This window comes from Oncorhynchus keta, chromosome 4 (genome assembly GCF_023373465.1).
Source record: "Oncorhynchus keta strain PuntledgeMale-10-30-2019 chromosome 4, Oket_V2, whole genome shotgun sequence".
In the NCBI taxonomy this organism is placed as follows: Eukaryota; Metazoa; Chordata; class Actinopteri; order Salmoniformes; family Salmonidae; genus Oncorhynchus; species Oncorhynchus keta.
Window position 1 is genome coordinate 64,573,545 of NC_068424.1, and position 19,776 is coordinate 64,593,320.

General features: G+C 40.9%; 1 protein-coding gene across 4 annotated transcripts in view; it reads right to left on the minus strand.

Moving 5' to 3' along the window:
* Positions 1-17,760, minus strand: part of LOC118380630 (uncharacterized) — a 36,206-nt gene extending 18,446 nt beyond the window's left edge. Inside the window, exons 1-5 of one of the 4 annotated variants that reach the window (XM_035767624.2) lie at positions 17,623-17,760; positions 7,353-7,397; positions 6,902-7,022; positions 5,275-5,500; positions 4,409-4,647 (exon numbers count right to left, since the gene is read on the minus strand). In XM_035767624.2, coding sequence (XP_035623517.1) covers positions 4,409-4,647; positions 5,275-5,500; positions 6,902-7,015 — 579 coding nt within the window. In that variant the 5' untranslated portion in view covers positions 7,016-7,022; positions 7,353-7,397; positions 17,623-17,760. The remainder of the gene's footprint in view (positions 1-4,408; positions 4,648-5,274; positions 5,501-6,901; positions 7,023-7,352; positions 7,398-17,622) is intronic. The other 3 variants (XM_035767616.2, XM_035767608.2, XM_035767629.2) reach the window with 3 other exon arrangements.
* Between the last annotated feature and the right edge of the window lie 2,016 nt (positions 17,761-19,776).

Consider the following 19,776-nt stretch of genomic DNA (forward strand, 5'->3'; position numbering starts at 1 on the left):
ACTCAAGCTTATGGACAATGTCAAATGTGATATAGCGAAGCACCTGAGTGAGTTGGGTGTGCAATTATGCAGGTACTTTTCTGAAACAGATGACACAAACAACTGGATTGGTTATCCCTTTCATGCCCTGCCTCCAGTCCACTTACCGATATCTGAACAAGAGAGCCTCATCGAAATTGTAACAAGCGGTTCAGTGAACATTGAATTTGCTCAGAAAGCCACTGCCAAATTTCTGGAATTTCCTGCCTTGGCAAATCGCACTGACACTTATGCCCTTTGCAACCTATGCTCTTTGCAACCATGTACCTACAGTTGAAGTCGGAAGTTTACATTCACAAATTTCTGGTTAACAAACTATAGTTTTGGCAAGTCGGTTAGTACATCTACTTTGTGCATGACACAAGTAATTCTTCCAACAATTGTTTACAGACAGATTATTTCACTGTATCACAATTCCAGTGGGTCAGACGTTTACATACTTAGTACACTGTGCCTTTAAACAGCTTGGAAAATTCCAGAAAATGTCATGGCTTTAGAAGCTTCTGATCATCATTTGAGTCAACTGGAGGTGTACCTGTGGATGTATTTCAAGGCCTACCTTCAAACTCAGTGCCTCTTTGCTTGACATTATGGGAAAATCAAAGGAAATCAGCCAATACCTCAGAAAAAAATTTGTAGACCTCCACAAGTCTGGTTCATCCTTGGGAGCAATTTCCAAATGCCTGAAAGTACCACGTTCATCTGTACAAACCATAGTGCGCAAGTATAAACACCATGGGATCACGCAGCCATCATACAACTCAGGAAGGAGATGCGTTCTGTCTCCTAGAGATGTACGTACTTTGGTACGAAAAGTGCATATCAATCCCAGAACAACAGCAAAGAACCTTGTGAAGATGCTGGAGGAAACGGGTACAAAAGCATCTATATCCACAGTAAAACGAGTCCTATATCGACATAACCGGAAGAAGCCACTGCTCCAAAACCACCATAAAAAAAGCCAGACTACAGTTTGCAACTGCACATGAGGACAAAGATTGTACTTTTTGGAGAAATGTCCTCTGGTCTGATGAAACAAAAATAGAACTGTTTGGCCATAATGACCATCGTTATGTTTGGGGGAAAAAGGGGGAGGTTTGCAAGCCGAAGAACACCATCCCAACCCTGAAGCACGGGGGTGGCATCATCATTTTGTGGGGGTGCTGTGCTGCACTTCAAAAATAGACGGCATCATGAGGCAGGAACATTATGTGGATATATTGAAGCAACATCTCGAGACATCAGTCAGGAAGTTAAAGCTTGGTCGCAAATGGGTCTTCCAAATGGACAATGACCCCAAGCATACTTCCTAAGTTGTGGCAAAATGGCTTAAGGACAACAAAGCCAAGGTATTGAAGTGGCCATCACAAAGCCCTGATGTCAATCCTATAGAAAATGTGTGGGCAGATCTGAAAGTGTGTGCGAGCAAGGAGGCCTACAATCCTGACTCAGTTACACCAGCTCTGTCAGGAGGAATGGGACAAAATTCACCCAACTTATTGTGGGACACTTGTGGAAGGCTACCAGACACGTTTGACCCAAGTTAATCAATTTTAAAGGCAAAGCTACCGAATACTAATTGAGTGTATGTAAACTTCTGACCCACTGGGAATGTGATGAAAGAAATAAAAGCTGAAATAAATCCTTCTCTCTACTATTATTCTGACATTTCACATTCTGAAAATAAAGTGGTGATCCTAACTGACCTAAGACAAGGGAATTTTTACTAGGATTAAATATCAGGAATTGTGAAAAACTGAGTTTAAATGTATTTGGCTAAGGTGTATGTAAACTTCCGACTTCGACTGTATATGTAAGATGGCTAAATAAAGAGAAAGTATTATTTGTGCCCTAAGAGCTCTGTCACTTTCCACAAGCCAGGTTGTGACAAACTCACACTCATTCTTATGTTTGATAAATGTATTGTGTGTGTGGCAGGCTTACAATGATGCAAAAAACAACATTTGAGAGTGTGCTGACCCTAGTGCAAGGGGTATGCAGCTGGAGGTTGAATGTTTGAAGGGGTATGGGACTATAACTAGTTTGGGAACCACTGGCCTAGGCTATCATACACAATTGAGCACAGTAGCCAAGACTTAGTGTCCCATTCAACGCACAGAAACATATGAAAAAATTAAGTCATTACCTTGATGCTTTCTCTGTTAAATCTTCTAGACCCCATAATGGCTAAATTAAATCCTGTTATTAGAAATATGGGAAATGTACATACAGTACCAGTCAAATGTTTGGGCACTTATTCAATGTTTTTTCCTTATTTTTACAATTTTCTACATTGTAGAAGACAGCAAAACTACATCAAAATATATTTTATGTTTGTGATTCTTCAAAGTAGCCACCATTTGCCTTGATGACTGCTTTGCACACTCTTGGCATTCTCTCAACCAGCTTCATGAGGTAGTCACCTGGAATGCATTTCAATTAAAAAGGTGTGCCTTGTTCATTTGTGGAATTTCTTTCCTTAATGTGTTTGAGTCAATCAGTTGTGTTGTAACAAAGTAGGGGTGGTACACATCAGATAGCTCTATTCTGAAAAATCCCATATTACGGCAAGAACAGCTCAAATAAGCAAAGAGAATGACAGTCCATCATTATTTTAAGACATGAAGGCCAGTCAAGGCCAGTTTCTTCAAGTGCAGTCACAAAAACCATCAAGCGCTATGATGAAACTGGCTCTCAAGAGGATTCCCACAGGAAAGGAAGACCCAGAGTTACATCTGCTGTAGAGGATAAGTTCGTTTGAGTTACCAGCCTCAGAAATTGCAGCCCAAATAAATGCTTCACAGAGTTCAAGTAACAGACACATCTCAACATCAACTGTTCAGAGGAGACTGCGTGAATTAGGCCTTCATGGTCGCATTGCTGCAAAGAAACCATGATAAAGGATACTAATAATAAGAAGAGACTTGCTTGGGCCAAGAAACACGATCAATGGACATTAGACCGATGGAAATCTGTCCTTTGGTCTGGTGAGTCCAAATTTGAGATTGTTGGTTCCAACCACTGTGTCTTTGTGAGACGCAGAGTAGGTGAACGGATGATCTCTGCATGTGTGGTTCCCACCCTGAAGCATGGAGGAGGAGGTGTGATGGTTCTTTGCTGGTGACACTGTCTGTGATTTATTTTGAATTCAAGGCACACTTAACCAGCATGGCTATCACAGCATTCTACAATGATCCCATCCCATCTGATTTGCGCTGTCATTTGTTTTTCAACATGACAATGACCAAACACACCTCCAGGCTGTGTAAGGGCTATTTGACCAAGAAGGAGAGTGACCTCCACAATCACCCAACCTCAACCCAATTGAGATGGTTTTGGATGAGTTGGACCGCAGAGTGAAGGGTAGCAGGGTAGCCTAGTGGTTAGAGTGTTGGACTAGTAACTGAAAGGTTGCAAGTTTGAATCCCCGAGCTGACAAGGTACAAATCTGTCGTTCTGCCCCCGAACAGGCAGTTTACCCACTGTTCCTAGGCTGTCATTGAAAATAAGAATTTGTTCATAACTGACTTGCCTAGTAAAATAAAGGTAAAATTTAAATTTTAAAAAGCAGCCAACAAGTGTTCAGCATATGTGGGAACTCCAAGACTGTTGTAAAAGTATTCCAGGGTGAAGCTGGTTGAGAGAATGTCAAGAGTGTGCAAAGCTGTCAAGGCAAAGGGTGGCTACTTTGAAGAATCTCATATAATGGGTAGGTGTGTCCAAACTTTTGACTGGTACTGCACTTCTAAATACCTTTATGAGAGTAGAACAAGTGTTGTACCAAATCAATAAGGCTTTGTTAATGTATTGTGCATGTCTTGTTAAAAGGAGGTTTTGTAAAGAAATGTATAGCTTGACATGTTTTGAAAAAATTCACTCATGCACATTATTGCACTGAATATAGTCTCAAATATTTCTACATGACCTGTTTTGACAATGCTAATGCTAAACTGTAGTTATGTAAATAAACCCCCAATCGGCTGCTGAGTCCAAGTCTGTATACTGACTGCTTTCTAAGCAATATGATGTAAATAACTTGAGATTATTTTGTAATGTGAACTTTCCCTTTCACATGTTACCCCTTCAGAACCACGAACAAGCAAAATACCTGTAAACCATGTGTTAACCTGCTGATTAAGTTATACATCTGACTATAATTTACCACTTCATGAAAATTGTCTATCAATGGTATAGTAAACATTATATTAATGGCTTTATGCTTTGTAAATGCATTAGTCAATTCTTTATTTGTAATACATTGTAATTCATGTACACTTATTGTAAAGTGTTACCCAGAGGGATTAACTGATTTTTTTAAGGGAATAATGTTGTACTAATCAGTGATCTGCTTAGATAAAATACATCATACCTCATCCCTTTCGATGACAGTCTCATGGTCCCCCATCACCTGCTGTAATACATGTGTGCACTGCCGATGACCCTCCTGCTCCCTCAGACTAGGACTGAGGTTCAGCTTTGCCTCTGTCAGACTCCTCCTGGCCTCCTCAGTCTCCTTGCTGATCTCCTCCTCAATCCTCCTCTCCCTTTCCTGTCTCTCCTGCCGCCGCTGTTCCTCCTCTCGCCGCTGCTGGTCCTTCTCCTTCTTTGCTTTTTGGGAAAAACGGAATCATCGATAATGTTTAATGCCAAAGCGAGAAGTCTTTGCCCACAAAAAGTAGGTCTATAGTCTAATAGCATGTTAAATCCAGCCTTAATTTAACATCCTAAAGCCTTCTTTTATTAATGCTCAAGGCAACAAATTCAGAGTAAAACATTTATCATTATTTTATCAAACTTGCAAGGACGTTATGTTCACTATTGCAAATGCAAGCCTATTGCTTCGGAGACACGATGTCAGGTCTGAAGAAAGTTAGACAAATTTTGTCTGTCATTGCAATTATGTGATACTGAAACTATCCATCAATTCACTAGCCAGTGGTTTGGAAGACCATATGCATCCATATGAGTTGAGGAAAACACACAAGCCCCAAATACACAGAGCGCATATATTTGGCTATGGAGCACATTTTTATTGGTCTGTGTGTGGTCAAGCCCTTGACATACCTATTATTCATTTTATTAATCTAAAGACAGCTTTACACTACCGCCAGAATTTGCACCGACAGATATTACCACGGAACTTTAACAATTATTTCTGAAGCACTTAGATCAACAATTGCATTTGGGTTGTTAAAATAGAGCCCTGAAGGTTTAAAATAAAAAAATACGACTTACCATAGTTGGGACATGTTTCAACTACAGAATGTGTGCTACAGTGCAGCTCAATGACAGAGCGGTCCAGGCTTTCTCTGATGGTGAACGTTGTGTGTTGATATCCAGAGTAGGCATATGAAAAAGAATTGTGTTGATGATCTCCATATTTCAGAATGAACATACAGAGTTTACCATTCCGATCTGGCCAATATTCTTTTTCCTCCCGAGCCTTCAGTGTGCCACTTTCCTGGAAAAGTAAAGAGGTCTTTATCAATACTATTTGTGGCTTTTGTCTTTGTCATAATTTCTTTCTCTCTGTTGTTTTAGAGAGTGGTAAAGGGTGAGATGGAGAGGGGGTTTGTGGTTGTGTGTGTGTATTGTTTTCAGCTTCAGTATACTATCGCCAGACTTATGTGGATCTTCATAAATTTCAGCAGCAGCTAGATGCTATTAGCTGAACTAGGCCTAACTTCATCAGCTATACCTCGGAAATTCCAAGGAGTCTACGTGGGCGCTGATGATATGTTTGAATACTGTAAATGAAGAAAAACTAGGCTATATCACAATGACAACCGCGATTACGCGGCCAAGTGTATGTGTGTGGGCGGTCATAATGATTGGGAAAAATGATATTACCGAAACATAAAAAGGAAGCTCAATGCAGCGTAAGCCAGACCATTTTGTGCTCAAATTACCCTAGACCAGCAGTTCTCATACCTTTTGAGGTTGAGAGAGAGAATGAGAACTAATTCATCGCGGACTCCCTCATAATCAGAACACAACTAAATATTGTGCAAAATATACATGACACTGATATCGTACTATGACATTGTTTTTGTTTGTTTGTGCATACATTTTATGACATCATCCCAGTTCACTTGTGTCAATCAAGTCACAAAATAGGTTTAGGCATGCCGCACAACAACACAAACACACATTATTATGTCAACAAGCAATCAGCTCTTATAGTACTTGTCAGGAGGAATTCAACCATCAACATCAATCATAGTTGCTCATCAAGGATAGGCCTACTAATTATCAAAGCACAACATTCTCAGTCGACCCGCACAACAATCAACCATCGTCATATAGTTTGTCCATCTCAATTATAATCAATAATATCATACAGTGGATGCCTAGGCCTATATGCATGCAATGCCTTGTTGCATTTAGTGCTCAAATCTCAGACCGCTGAACTGTTAGGTGGACAATTATTGTTTTAGGAAAGGAAAAACCAATAAAACAATAGGCCATATAGTTTTGAATATGCTACACATCAAACGGGTTCAGATCCGAACCACCACGGGTCTGTTTTTCCCACATGTTTTTTCGGGAGTTGTCTCCGTTTAAAAAAATAAAAAAATAATTATGCATATCGGGTCGGGTGGGAAAGCCATGGGTCCAACCTTTTGGACAATGAAGATCTCTAATGTATAGATAAAAGCATATTAAAGCATTTGATGTCCCCCATAAAGCTTACACATTTTGAAGGTCTTCTACACCAAAGCACAAAGTAACTTAATTATTTCAACTATGCCTCAAATGAGATAAGACTAGACATCTCCCTCCCACACTATGCTTTGCACTGTGTTTGTGAAAGGGCTATGTGTATTCGGGGTCAGAAAATAAATACAGGTAAATATTTTACCTTCCTCTCTGTGTAAGATATATTGGGAAAAGGGTCATAAACATGGGAACCGGAGTAGTGCCAGGTGTAAGGGGTCTCGTTCTTCAATATGATCTTACACCAGCTGGACCCCATGCTCAGGCTGTGGAGGACAAAGACAGATCAAATCAAACTTGAAAGGAGTACTGAAGTCAAAACTCGTTTTATATTTCTCATCATTCCACCATACGTACACTCTTACAAAAAAGGGTTCCAAAAGGGTTCTTTGGCTGTCCCCATAGGATAACCCTTTTTTGGAACCAAAATTGATTCTTGAATGGGTTCTTGGCTATTGGGACAGCCAAATAACCCTTTTAGAGAGCACCTTGTATTGTCACAAAATATCAATATTTGGTGCATTAAAGCCTCAAATATCCAATAAGTTTATATTTACTTCCTGGAAAAGTGATTTGATGATGCAAAACAAACTCACCTCACAAAATATCCACTTCGATGTAAATCATACTCTGGGGTGATGCTGAGATGAAAAATAAAAAGTTGTTAAGTCAAAATCATCACCAATGTTCTTTCACGCTGTTATGGGACAGCGTGATGACTCAATCACAATTTATGACATTGTTTGGATGACTGACTATCTGTGGCAATCTCGAGGAAGTCCTGGGGTCACTGACACCAAGAGAGGTGTGAAGATAACTTTTTTTTATTGAGGAAATTAATGTTACTGTGTGAATTAAATGTTTGGATTATTTCAAGAGTTCATAAAGAGCTACAAATGTATATATGTTTTATTGTACTGTAAAGTGCTATGGATTTATTGTTACAGTGGTTCTTCCTGTAAAAGTTGCATCATACTGCAGCACACCTTGCGGGCTGCCATATAATTCTACGGCATTATATTTCATTGTCAGCCATCACATCATTAATGCTAGTTAGTATTGGCTGTACCAGAGAATTGAAACCCTTATTTTCTAATAACATAGTATATGAGATTGATTTTAAGAAATGTTGCTTAATTTTTGTGTTTTTATTTTAAAAAATGTATACCCCTTTTTTCTCCCCAATTTCATGCAACTCCCGTACAGACTTGGGAGCGGTGAAGGTCGAGAGCCATGCATCCTCCAAAACACAACCCAGCGAAGCCGCACTGCTTCTTGACACAATGCCCACTTCACCCGGAAGCCAGCCGCACAATGTGTCAGAGTAAACAACATACACCTGGTGACCATATCAGCGTGCATTGCGCCTGGCATGCCACAGGAGTCGCTGAACCCTCCCCTAACCATGACGATGCTGGGCCAATTATGGGCTACATGGGTCTCCCAGTCACAGCTGGCTGCGACAGAGCCTGGATTCAAACCAGGATCTCTAGTGGCACAGCAATACAGTGCCTTAGACCACTGTGCCACTCCGGAGGCCCTAGCTTAATTAATTTGCTTAACCTCTTGGATTTAGGGGGCGCTATTTTAATTTTTGGATGAAAAACGTTCCCGTTTAAACAAGATATTTTGTCGCGAAAAGATGCTCGGCTTTGCATATAATTGACAGCTTTGGAAAGAAGACACTCTGACGTTTCCAAAACTGCAAAGATATTGTCTGTGAGTGGCACAGAACTGATGTTACAGGCGAAACCCAAATAAAAATCCAACCAGGAAGTGCCGCATTTTTTGAAACCGCCTCATGCCAATGACTCCTTATATGGCTGTGAATGAGCTACGAATGAGCTTACGTTTTCCACGTTTTCCCCAAGGTGTCTACAGCATTGTGACGTCTTTTTAGGCATTTCCCTTGAAGAATAGCTGTAAGGGACCATATATAGCACGTGGTCACATGGTGTCTCCCGCAGAAAATCTTGCGTAAAATACTGAGGGAGCCATTTTCCCAATCGCTTCTTATGAGAAACCAATTGCCTCGACGGACATATTATCGAATATATATGTTAAAAACACCTTGAGGATGGATCCTAAACAATGTTTGCCGTGTTTCTGTCGATATTATGTAGCTAATTTTGAAAAAAGTTTGGCGTTAAAAGTAGTAGCATTTTTCAGGTCGATTTTTCAGCCAAGCATGATGAAGAAACGGGAGCTTTTTCACCTACAAAAATAATATTTTTGGAAAAAAGGAACATTTGCTATCTAACTGGGAGTCTCGTGAGTGAAAGCATCTGAAGTTCTTCAAAGGTAAATTATTTAATTTGGTTGCTTTTCTTATTTTCGTGAAAATGTTGCCTGCTGCCAGCAGAGCCTAGCATAGCATTATGCCATGATAAACTTACACAAATGCTTGTCTAGTGTTGGTTGTAACGCATATTTTGAAAATCTGAGATGACAGTGTTGTTAACAAAAGGCTAAGCTTGTGTTTGAATATATTTATTTCATCTAATTTGCGATTTTCATGAATAGGAAAAGTTTCTAGGGGTATTTATGTCCGTTGCGTTATGCTAATGCATTTGAGGCTATGATTACTCTCCCGGATACGGGTTTGCTCATCGCAAGAGGTTAATATTATGGTGTTTCTATTCCAAGAAAAGCAAAAACTGAAAATATGGCGCTGTACATCGTGACTGGTCGGGAGTAGGCTACAGTACTAAGAGCATAACAATTCCACACCATAATTGTAGTCTAACCAATACCCAAACGGAGATTCAGTGAAAATAAACATCTCATTAATTTATCAAGACCAGTCCCCATGCTTGTCTCAGAGCAGCGTGAAACGGTGGTGAAATAGTTGACCATACGCAGGTAGGCTATTGCTTCAAATCCTATTGCTTCTAACTTCAATTATTTGTGACACTGTGACATTTAAAGCATATTGAACACACACAATTCTTAAAACTCTAATGCTTTATTATTTAATATTTTCTGCCCTCCGAATTCATATTCATTATATAAATAGGCCCATGTGCACCTTGATATTGGGGGTGGCCGTGCCTAACGGGGAAAGGGGGGATGGATCCGCTTGGTAGGCTTTGTTACTTTGGTCCCAGCTCTCTGCAGGTCATTAACTAGGTCCCCCCGTGTGGTTCTTGGATTTTTGCTCACCGCTCTTGGGATCATTTTGACCCCACGGGGTGAGATCTTGCGTGGAGCCCCAGATCGAGGGAGATTATCAGTGGTCTTGTATGTCTTCCATTTCCTAATAATTGCTCCCACAGTTGATTTCTTCAAACCAAGCTGCTTACCTATTGCAGATTCCGTCTTCCCAGCCTGGTGCAGGCCTACACTTTTGTTTCTGGTGTCCTTTGACAGCTCTTTGGTCTTGGTCATAGTGGAGTTTGGAGTGTGACTGTTTGAGGTTGTGGACAGGTGTCTTTTATACTGATAACAAGTTCAAACAGGTACCATTAATACAGGCAACGAGTGGAGGACAGAGGAGCCCCTTAAAGAAGAAGTTACAGGTCTCTGAGAGCCAGAAATCTTGCTTGTTTGTAGGTGACCAAATACTTATTTTCCACCATAATTTGCAAATAAATTCATTAAAAATCCTACAATGTGATTTTCTGGATTTTTTTTCTAATTTTGTCTGTCATAGTCGAAGTGTACCTATGATGAAAATTACAGGCCTCTCTCATCTTTTTAAGTGGGAGAACTTGCACAATTGGTGGCTGACTAAATACTTTTTTGCCCCACTGTATATAAAAAAAGATATAAAAAATATTAAACAAATTAAATTGGCAAAATCAGCGCCCAAAAATACCGATTTCCGATTGTTATGTAACCTTGAAATCGGCCCTAATTAATCTGCCATTCCGATTAATCGGTCAACCTCTAGTTTAGACGTATAGTCAAGGACATGGGGCGGCTTGGGATAGAGAAACTTGAGGAACAATATAGACCTGTATTGTTATAAAATCATCTTCTGTCTAAGTAACTTGGTCATGCCGCACATAAGACAAAGAGCCTCAGAGTGACCACAGTTCTTTGGTCCATCCTGTTCTTTTCATAATCTTTCAAGGGCACAGCTGTGGAGATATGAGGTGAACAGAGGCTGGCTTGAGCATGGTTAACAATTCTATCAGCAGAAAGGAGTAACGTTATTTACATTTACATTTAAGTCATTTAGCAGACGCTCTTCACTTGTTTGTGAGCTTTGACCTCACAACACATAAAAACAAGAAGAAAATAAGGTAGCTTATGATGCCGTGATCTGCCGGAGAGGGGTGGAACTAGCCATGACTAAGCATTTTTAGGTCTGCAAAAAAAAACGACTTAAAAAATAACGGCCTTATCCTCAAGGATGTGGGATCGACCAGCTTCCTTATTGCAATTTGTCTAATAAAGTATTGATTGTTTGAAGAAATCACAGTCTCTCTTGATTAAAATTTCCACTATACACATTTAGGACCTGAGAGGGTGGTACGGCTCGTATTCCATGTAACTCCTTCGCTGATAAATCTTTCAGCCCCAGGAACTGCTCTGCCGCATCCACTATGATTTCTATCTTCCCGAACCTTCTCTCCACCTTGGCAGTGCCAACCTCATCCTCTTTCACCCTTGTGGGGTGAAAGACGTGAATTCATGGTTCCCATCACAATAGCAACATGTCACATGCTCATCACATTTATAACACATAATATTATATTTTCCACAACTTGGACATCTCGGCTTTTCCCTTCTGCAAACACTTTATACATGGCCAAAAGCTTTACAATGATCACACTGCATTGGTCTTGGGATAAATGCTCATCTCTTTAACATCTATTTCCCACGATACGCCAGATATAACCCCCTTGAGGGGGTTCCTAAGAGAAACACAACACTTCAAACGTATCAAATCACGTGAGCCGCAACACATGTTTCCTCTGTTCCTCAGAAGCACAAAAAATCTAAACAAGCCCGCCTCTAGTGATCCACACAGCCTTCACTCTTCCCAGCACTCTTTCCACCAGTTTGGATATCTCAAATGGATTCCTTAAGATTGGTAATTGGTTCATCTGCTCCTCATTTACAAACTGTACTCCTACAAGATACGAAGTGACATTCTCATCTCTGTACTCTACTTTGCTCCATTTTCCATTCTTTTGGACAATATTCCAATTCTCTTTGATTCTACCGCCATTAGATTCAGAATCCACTTCATCATCATCCGCTTCCGCCATATTTTTCCTCCAAAAAACCCCAAACATTTTACCTATCCGATGGTAACCAGCGCAGATGTAACACATACTGACTAATGAGGTGACACCAATCGGTGCACACCCTAAAATGGTAACGTGCTTTTCATGCTAAAAGTCCAACCTCAAAACATAAATGGAAAAACTTAAATCTGTAACAGTGTCTCTAGTTTGAATGGTTCAAGAGCTACTGTTGGTGAGTTATTTAATGCCAAGAGTCTGCATATTTGGAAGTTGGTTTGTGTTAATAACTTAAGTAATATAAGCGCTAGAGCGTGCAGATAAAAATAATAAACAGACAAGTACATTTCCTGAAGAAAATGTGGTGTGCATGCTAGCTTGTGAAAGATCGATTGATTGATAGGATAGCCTGAACATGCAATTTTTTGTTTGGTGTCTCGAGCTTGAACGATTCAAGAGACATTGTTGGTGGGTTATTTTATGCAAATGTATATAGTTATAGTGGATAAAAGTTTGTTAGAATCTGAAATTAGGATAACTGGAATATGTGAAAGTTGGCTTGGTGTCTCAAGCTTGAACGGTTGAAGAGTTACTGTTGGTGAGTTATTTATACAAATATATGTAAATGTGTATAGTTAGTTAATTTACATAATTATAGTTGATAAAGGTTTTTAAGAATTGGAAGTTAGGATAGCCTAAACGATTGAAAGTTGGTATGGTAGAATTACCTTTAGTGGGTTATTTTATTGTTAATTTATTCTCATTTATATAGTTATAGTTGATAAAGGTTTTAAAGAATTTGAAGTTAGATTAGCCTGAAAATATAAGTTGGTTTGGTGTCTCTAGCTCCTATGGTTCAAGAGTTGTATGTGGACACCCCTTCAAATGAGTGGATTCGGCAATTTCAGCCACACCCATTCCGGACAGGTGTATAAAATCGAGCACACAGCCATGCAATCTCCATAGACAAACATTGGCAGTAGAACAGCCCGTGCTGAAGAGGTCAGTGATTTTCAACGTGGCACAGTCATAGGATACCACCTTTACAGCAAGTCAGTTCATCAAACTTCTGCCCTGCTAGAGCTGCGCCAGTCAACTGTAAGTACTGTTATTGAAGTGTAAATGCCTAGGAGCAACAACGGCTCAGCCATGAAGTGGTAGGCCACACAAGATCACAGAAAGGGATCAAATCAAATCAAACATTTTGTCACAGGCACATGGTTAGCAGATGCTAATGCGAGTGTAGTGAAATGCTTGTGCTTCTAGTTCCAACAATGCAGTAATAACCAACGAGTAATCTAACCTAACAATTTCACAACAACTACCTTCTACACACACAAGTGTAAAGGGATGAAGAATATGTACATAAAAATATATGAATGAGTGATGTTACAGAACGGCATAGGCAAGATGCAGTAGATGGTATCGAGTACAGTATATATGGTACATATGAGATGAGTAATGTAGTGTATGTAAACATTATATTAAGTGCCATTTTTTAAAGTGGCTAGTGATACATTTTTTTACATACATTTTTCCATTATTAAAGTGGCTGGAGTTGAGTCAGTATGTTGGCAGCAGCCACTTAATGCTAGTGGTGGCTGTTTAACAGTCTGATGGCCTTGAGATAGAAGCTGTTTTTCAGTCTCTCGGTCCCTGCTTTGATGCACCTGTACTGACCTCGCCTTATGGATGATAGCGGGGTGAACAGGCAGTGGCTCGGGTGGTTGATGTCCTTGATGATCTTTATGGCCTTCCTGTGACATCGGGTGGTGTAGGTGTCCTGGAGGGCAGGTAGTTTGCCCCCGGTGTTACGTTGTGCAGACCTCACTACCCTCTGGAGAGCCTTACGGTTGTGGGCGGAGCAGTTGCCGTACCAGGCGGTGATACAGCCCGACAGGATGCTCTCAATTGTGCACCTGTAAATGTTTGTGAGTGCTTTTGGTGACAAGCCGAATTTCTTCAGCCTCCTGAGGTTGAAGAGGTGATGCTGCTGCGCCTTCTTCACCACGCTGTCTGTGTGGGTGGACCAATTCAGTTTGTCCGTGATGTGTACGCTGAGGAACTTAAAACTTACTACCCTCTACACTACTGTCCCGTCGATGTGGATAGGGGTGTGTGGATAGGGGGGTGCTCCCTCTGCTGTTTCCTGAAGTCCACGATCATCTCCTTTGTTTTGTTGACGTTGAGTGTGAGGCTATTTTCCTGACACCACACTCCGAGAGCCCTCACCTCCTCCCTGTAGGCCGTCTCATCATTGTTGGTAATCAATAGAGGTCGACCGATTAATCGGAATGAGCGATTAATTAGGGCGAATTTCAAGTTTTCATAACAATCGGAAACCAATTTTGTCTTTACACCTTTATTTAACTAGGCAAGCGAGTTAAGAACTCATTCTTATTTTCAATGACGGCCTAGGAACGGTGGATTAACTGCCTCGTTCAGAGTCAGAACTACAGATTTTCACCTTGTCAGCTCGGGGGATCCAATCTTGCAACCTTACAGTTAACTAGTCCAACACTATAAACACCTGCCTCTCGTTGCACTCCACAAGGAGACTGACTGCCTGTTACGTGAATGCAGTAACCTAAGGTAAGTTGCTAGCTAGCATTAAACTTACCTTATAAAAAACAATCAATCGTAATCACTAGTTAACTACAGATGATTGATGATATTACTAGTTTATCTAGTGTGTCCTGCGTTGCATATAATCTGAATGAGCATGTATCTGACTGAGCAGTGGTAGGCAGCAGCAGGCTTGTAAGCATTCATTCAAACAGCACTTTCGTGTGTTTTGCCAGCAGCTCTTCGTTGTGCGTCAAGCAATGCGCTGTTTATGACTTCAAGCCTATCAACTCCCAAGATGAGGCTGGTGTAACCGATGTGAACTGGTTAACTAGTTAGCGGGTGCGCGCTAATAGCGTTCAAACGTCACTCGCTCTGAGACTTGGAGTGGTTGTTCCCCTTGCTCTGCATGGGTAACGCTGCTCCGAGGGTGGCTGTCATTGTGTTCCTGGTTCGAGCCCAGGGAAGAGCGAGGAGAGGGACGTAAGCTATACTGTTACACTGGCAATACTATAGTGCCTATAAGAACATACAATAGTCAAAGGTTAATGAAATACAAATGGTATAGAGAGAAATAGTCCTATAATTCCTATAATAACTACAACCTAAAACTTATTACCTGGCAATATTGAAGACTCATGTTAATATGTTCTCATATGTTTTCATGTTCTGAGCAAGGAACTGAAACGTTAGCTTTCTTACATGGCACATATTGCACTTTTACTTTCTTCTCCAACACTTTGTTTTTGCATTATTTAAACCAAATTGAACATGTTTCATTATTTATTTGAGACTAAATTGATTTTATTGATGTATGATATTAAGTTAAAATAAGTGTTAATTCATTATTGTTGTAATTGTCATTATTACAAATACATAAAAACGTTTTTTGTAATAAATAAAAATGATAATAATAAAAAAATATATGTTTAAAAAATGTAAAAAAATCGGCCAATTTAATTGGTATCTGCTTTTTTGGTCCTCCAATAATAGGCATCGCCGTTGAAAAATCATAATCGGTCGACCTCTACTAATCAAGCCTACCACTGTAGTGTTGTCTGCAAACTTGATGATTGTGTTGGAGGCGTGCAAGGCCACACAGTCGTGGGTGAACAGGGAGTACAGGATCACCAAGTGTTGAAGCGTGGGTGAACAGGTAGTACAGGATCACCAAGTGCTGAAGCGCACAGCACGTACCAATCATCTGTTCTCGGTTGCAACACTTACTACCGAGTTCCAAACTGCCCCTGGAAGCAACTTCAGCACAAGAACTGTTTGTTGGGAGCTTCATGAAATGAGTTTCCATGGCCGAGCAACCGCACACAAGCCTAAGATCACCATGTGCAATGACAAGCAGGCTGGAGCAGTGGAAACACGTTCTCTGGAGTGATGAATCAAGGTTTGGCGGATGCCAGAAGAACGCTACCTGCCCGAATGCATAGTGCCAACTGTAAAGTTTGGTGGAGGAGGAATAATGGTCTGGGGCTGTTTTTCATGGCCCCTTAGTTCCAGTGAAGCTGAATATTAACGCTATAGCATACAATGACATTCTAGACAATTCTGTGCCTCCAACTTTGTGGCAACAGTTTGAAGAATGCCCTTTCCTGTTTCAGCATGACAGTGCCCACTTGACCAAAGCGAGGTCCATACAGAAATGGTTTGTCGAGATCGGTGTGGATTAACTTGACTGGTCTGCACAGAGCCCTGACCTCAACCCCAACGAACACCTTTGGGATGAATTGGAACGTTGACTGCGAGCCAGGCCTAATCTCCCAATTATCAGTGCCCGACCTCAGTAATGCTCTTGTGGCTAAATGGAAGCAAGTCCTGCAGCAATGTTTCAACATCTAGTGGAAAGCCTTCCCAAAAGAGTGGCGGCTGTTATAGCAGCAAAGGGGGGACCAACTCCATAATAATGTCCATAACTTTGGAATGAGATGTTTGACGAGCAGGTGTGCACCTACTTTTGGCCAGGTAGTGTATGTCTCTACCCTGTGAACATTCCCATGTTGGTTTGAGGTGTCTAGGTCACATGGTCAAGGAGCTATTGAGTTAAGGGATTTTTTATAAATACAGTGAACTCGGAAAGTATTCAGACCTCAACTTTTTCCACATTTTGTTACGTTAGTCTTATTCTAAAATGGATTTACGTTTTTTTCCATCAATCTACACACAATACCCCATAATGACAAAGCAAAAACAGTTTTTTTATGTTTGCTAATTTATTAAACATATAAAACAGAAATACCTTATTTACATAAGTAATCAGACCCTTTGCTATTGAGCTCAGGTGCATCCTGTTTCCATGGAGTCCACCTGTGGTAAATTCAATTGATTGGACATGACTTGGAAAGGCACACACCAGTCTATGTAAGGTCGCACAGTTGACAGTGCAAGTCAGAGCAAAAACCAAGCCACATTTTCTTTTTTAAAATCCATTTTAGAATAAGGCTATAACGTAACAAAATGTGGAAAAAGTCAACAGTCCGAATGCACTGTATATTTAGAACCAAATACATTTGGACTTTTACTCAAGTAGTATTTTACTGGGTGACTTTCACTTTTACCTGAGTAACTTTCTATTAAGGTATCTCTCTATACGTTTACTCAAGTATGACAATTGGGTACTTTTTTTTCATTCTGAAGTTTCGTTTTTTGCACACCAGCTTCAAACAATATATAGAATATTTGTGGTTACGAAAAATATTTATACACAATGACTGCTTGTTTTGTCACAAACTGATATTAGGCGAGCTATTCGAATTTTAGCAACCATAGTGCATCTTTAAGTTACCATATGTCTTTATTATGTAACCATCCCAAATATAATATACTTTTGAGTGTACTGAATAAGTTTACTATATGTCTAGTCTATGAGACTAGGCTGACTTCACGGGACAGATATTGTTATCCGGTTTTGTTATAAAACAAAGGTGTGGTTGAAATTATTCTGCCACTGTGTCTTATTTTCTACTAATTCTACAGAGCACACATTCACTCCATCTAACATCGAATACCTTTTTAAGGAGAGAAGGCCTATTATAACACTATGTCCACATAACGATATCATCAACTATATGAATATACACAACAATCGTCGTCTTACCCGTTTCTCTTGCTCAACAGAAGCAGCGTCTATGAATATTCGGTCGTCGAAAGACTTACTTTCGTTTTCTCAACTAATTTACATATCCGGCTATTCCTCCTGGGTAGATGCGTAGTGCGGGATCCTTGGGTCGACCCTACCCCAAGTGGAGTGTATTCATGGTTGCCAAATAACCAATAAAAAGGAAGCATATATAAAATAATAGAACTTTTGCTTCTGTTTTTCATGATTGTTCCTCAATTCGCAAGTGGCTGAATGTACTTTATCTCACCGGAGAAAGCATCAGAGTGAGCGAAACAACACCGCTCTGTCTCAGTACAGTATGTGTAACCCATCGATCTGATACTGTCTGGGCAAAAAGAGTACTGTATGACATTGTTGCCGCCCCTATCATTGAATGCAAGGAAAAGCAGCGAGCATGTTGATCCAAAAATGATAAAAGAATAGCTAATCAGTGTTGAGCAAAACCAAAGATTATGGATATACTGACAAGACACTTGTTTCTCCGCCCTAACAATGTGAGTCCTTGCCCACAAAGCAGCACTGCGGGCATTCAAGCTCCCACCTATCCTTTCTTTGGCTTGGAGAATCCGACGGAACATTGAAAGTGATGCATTTACCTTCCGAGTCACTGTCAAGAACAGACCCATTACAAGAAGAGCTATTCTCTCAACTGTCAGCTCTATTTATGATTCATTAGGTTTCCTCGCCTTATTCGTATTAAAGGCAAAGCAAATTCTTCAAGAGCTCTGCAAGCTAAAGTGTGGATGGGACCAAGTCATCCCTGAAGAACATTCTATTTCATGGAAGAGATGGCTCTCAGAGCTGGACCAGCTGTATGGTGTATGATGCCAAGACCGCACAGCTGCATAACTTCTGTGACGCAAGTGAACAAGATTATGGCACAGCAAGCTACCTTAGGTTCACAAATGATATGGAAAAGGTCCACATCGCATTCCTACTGGTGAAATCAAGGGTGACTCCACTCTAGCAGATGACGATCCTCAGACGGGTACTTGACAAGTTCAAACTGACGTTTGGAAAATAAAGTCTGTCTGTGGATGACCTAGATGAAGCAGAAAAGGTCATCATTCGATTTGATTAATGACAGCACTTTAAACAAGAAATTGCACTAGTTGTGAAAGGAAAACAATGTGCACTTCAGTCTCCACTCATTTAAAAAAAAAATTTTTACTAGGCAAGTCAGTTAAGAACAAATTCTTATTTTCAATGACAGCCTAGGAACAGTGGGTTAACTGCCTGTTCAGGGGCAGAACAACAGATTTGTAGCTTGTCAGCTCGGGGATTTGAACTTGCAACCTTTCGGTTACTAGTCCAACGCTCTAACCACTAGGCTACCCTGCCGCCTAACTTCAGTACTGGTGACCTTGTTGTCATCATCGATGACACCGCCCCAAGGAACTCTTGGCTAATGGGGCGTGTGGTGGAGGCATTGCCAGGGGCCAAAGATCTTGCCGGGAGCGGTTAAGACCAATATCTTACAGAGACCTATCAATAAACTTTGTCTGCTCCTTGAGGCAGCTGAGTGAGTGATTTGCCAGTTATTGCTGTGAGATGTTACCCCACTCTTCCACCAAGGTACCTGCAATTTCCTGGATTTCTGGGTGGAATGGCCCTAGCCCTCACCCTCCTATTCAACAGGTCCCAGACGTGCTCAATGGGATTGAGATCCGGGCTCTTCACTGGCCATGGCAGAACACTGACATTCCTCTCTTGTAGAAAATCACGCACAGAATGAGCAGTATGGCTGGTAGCATTGTCATGCTGGAGGGTCATGTCAGAATGAGCCTGCAGGAAGGGTACCACATGAGGGAGGACAGGGTTGAGATTGCCTGCAATGACACCAAGCTCAGTCCGATGATGCTGTGAATCACCGCACCAGGACCATGACAGACCCCCCACCTCCAAATCGATCCCACTCCAGAGTACAGGCCTCGGTGTAACGCTCATTCCTTCGATGATAAACGTGAATCCGACCATCACCCCTGGTGAGACAAAACCCTGACTCGTCAGTGAAGATAACTTTTTGCCAGTCCTGTCTGGTCCAGCGACGGTGGGTTTGTCTGTGCCTTACCAACAGGCCTACAAGCCTTCAGTCCAGCCTCTCCCCTCCTATTGCGGGCAGTCTGAGCA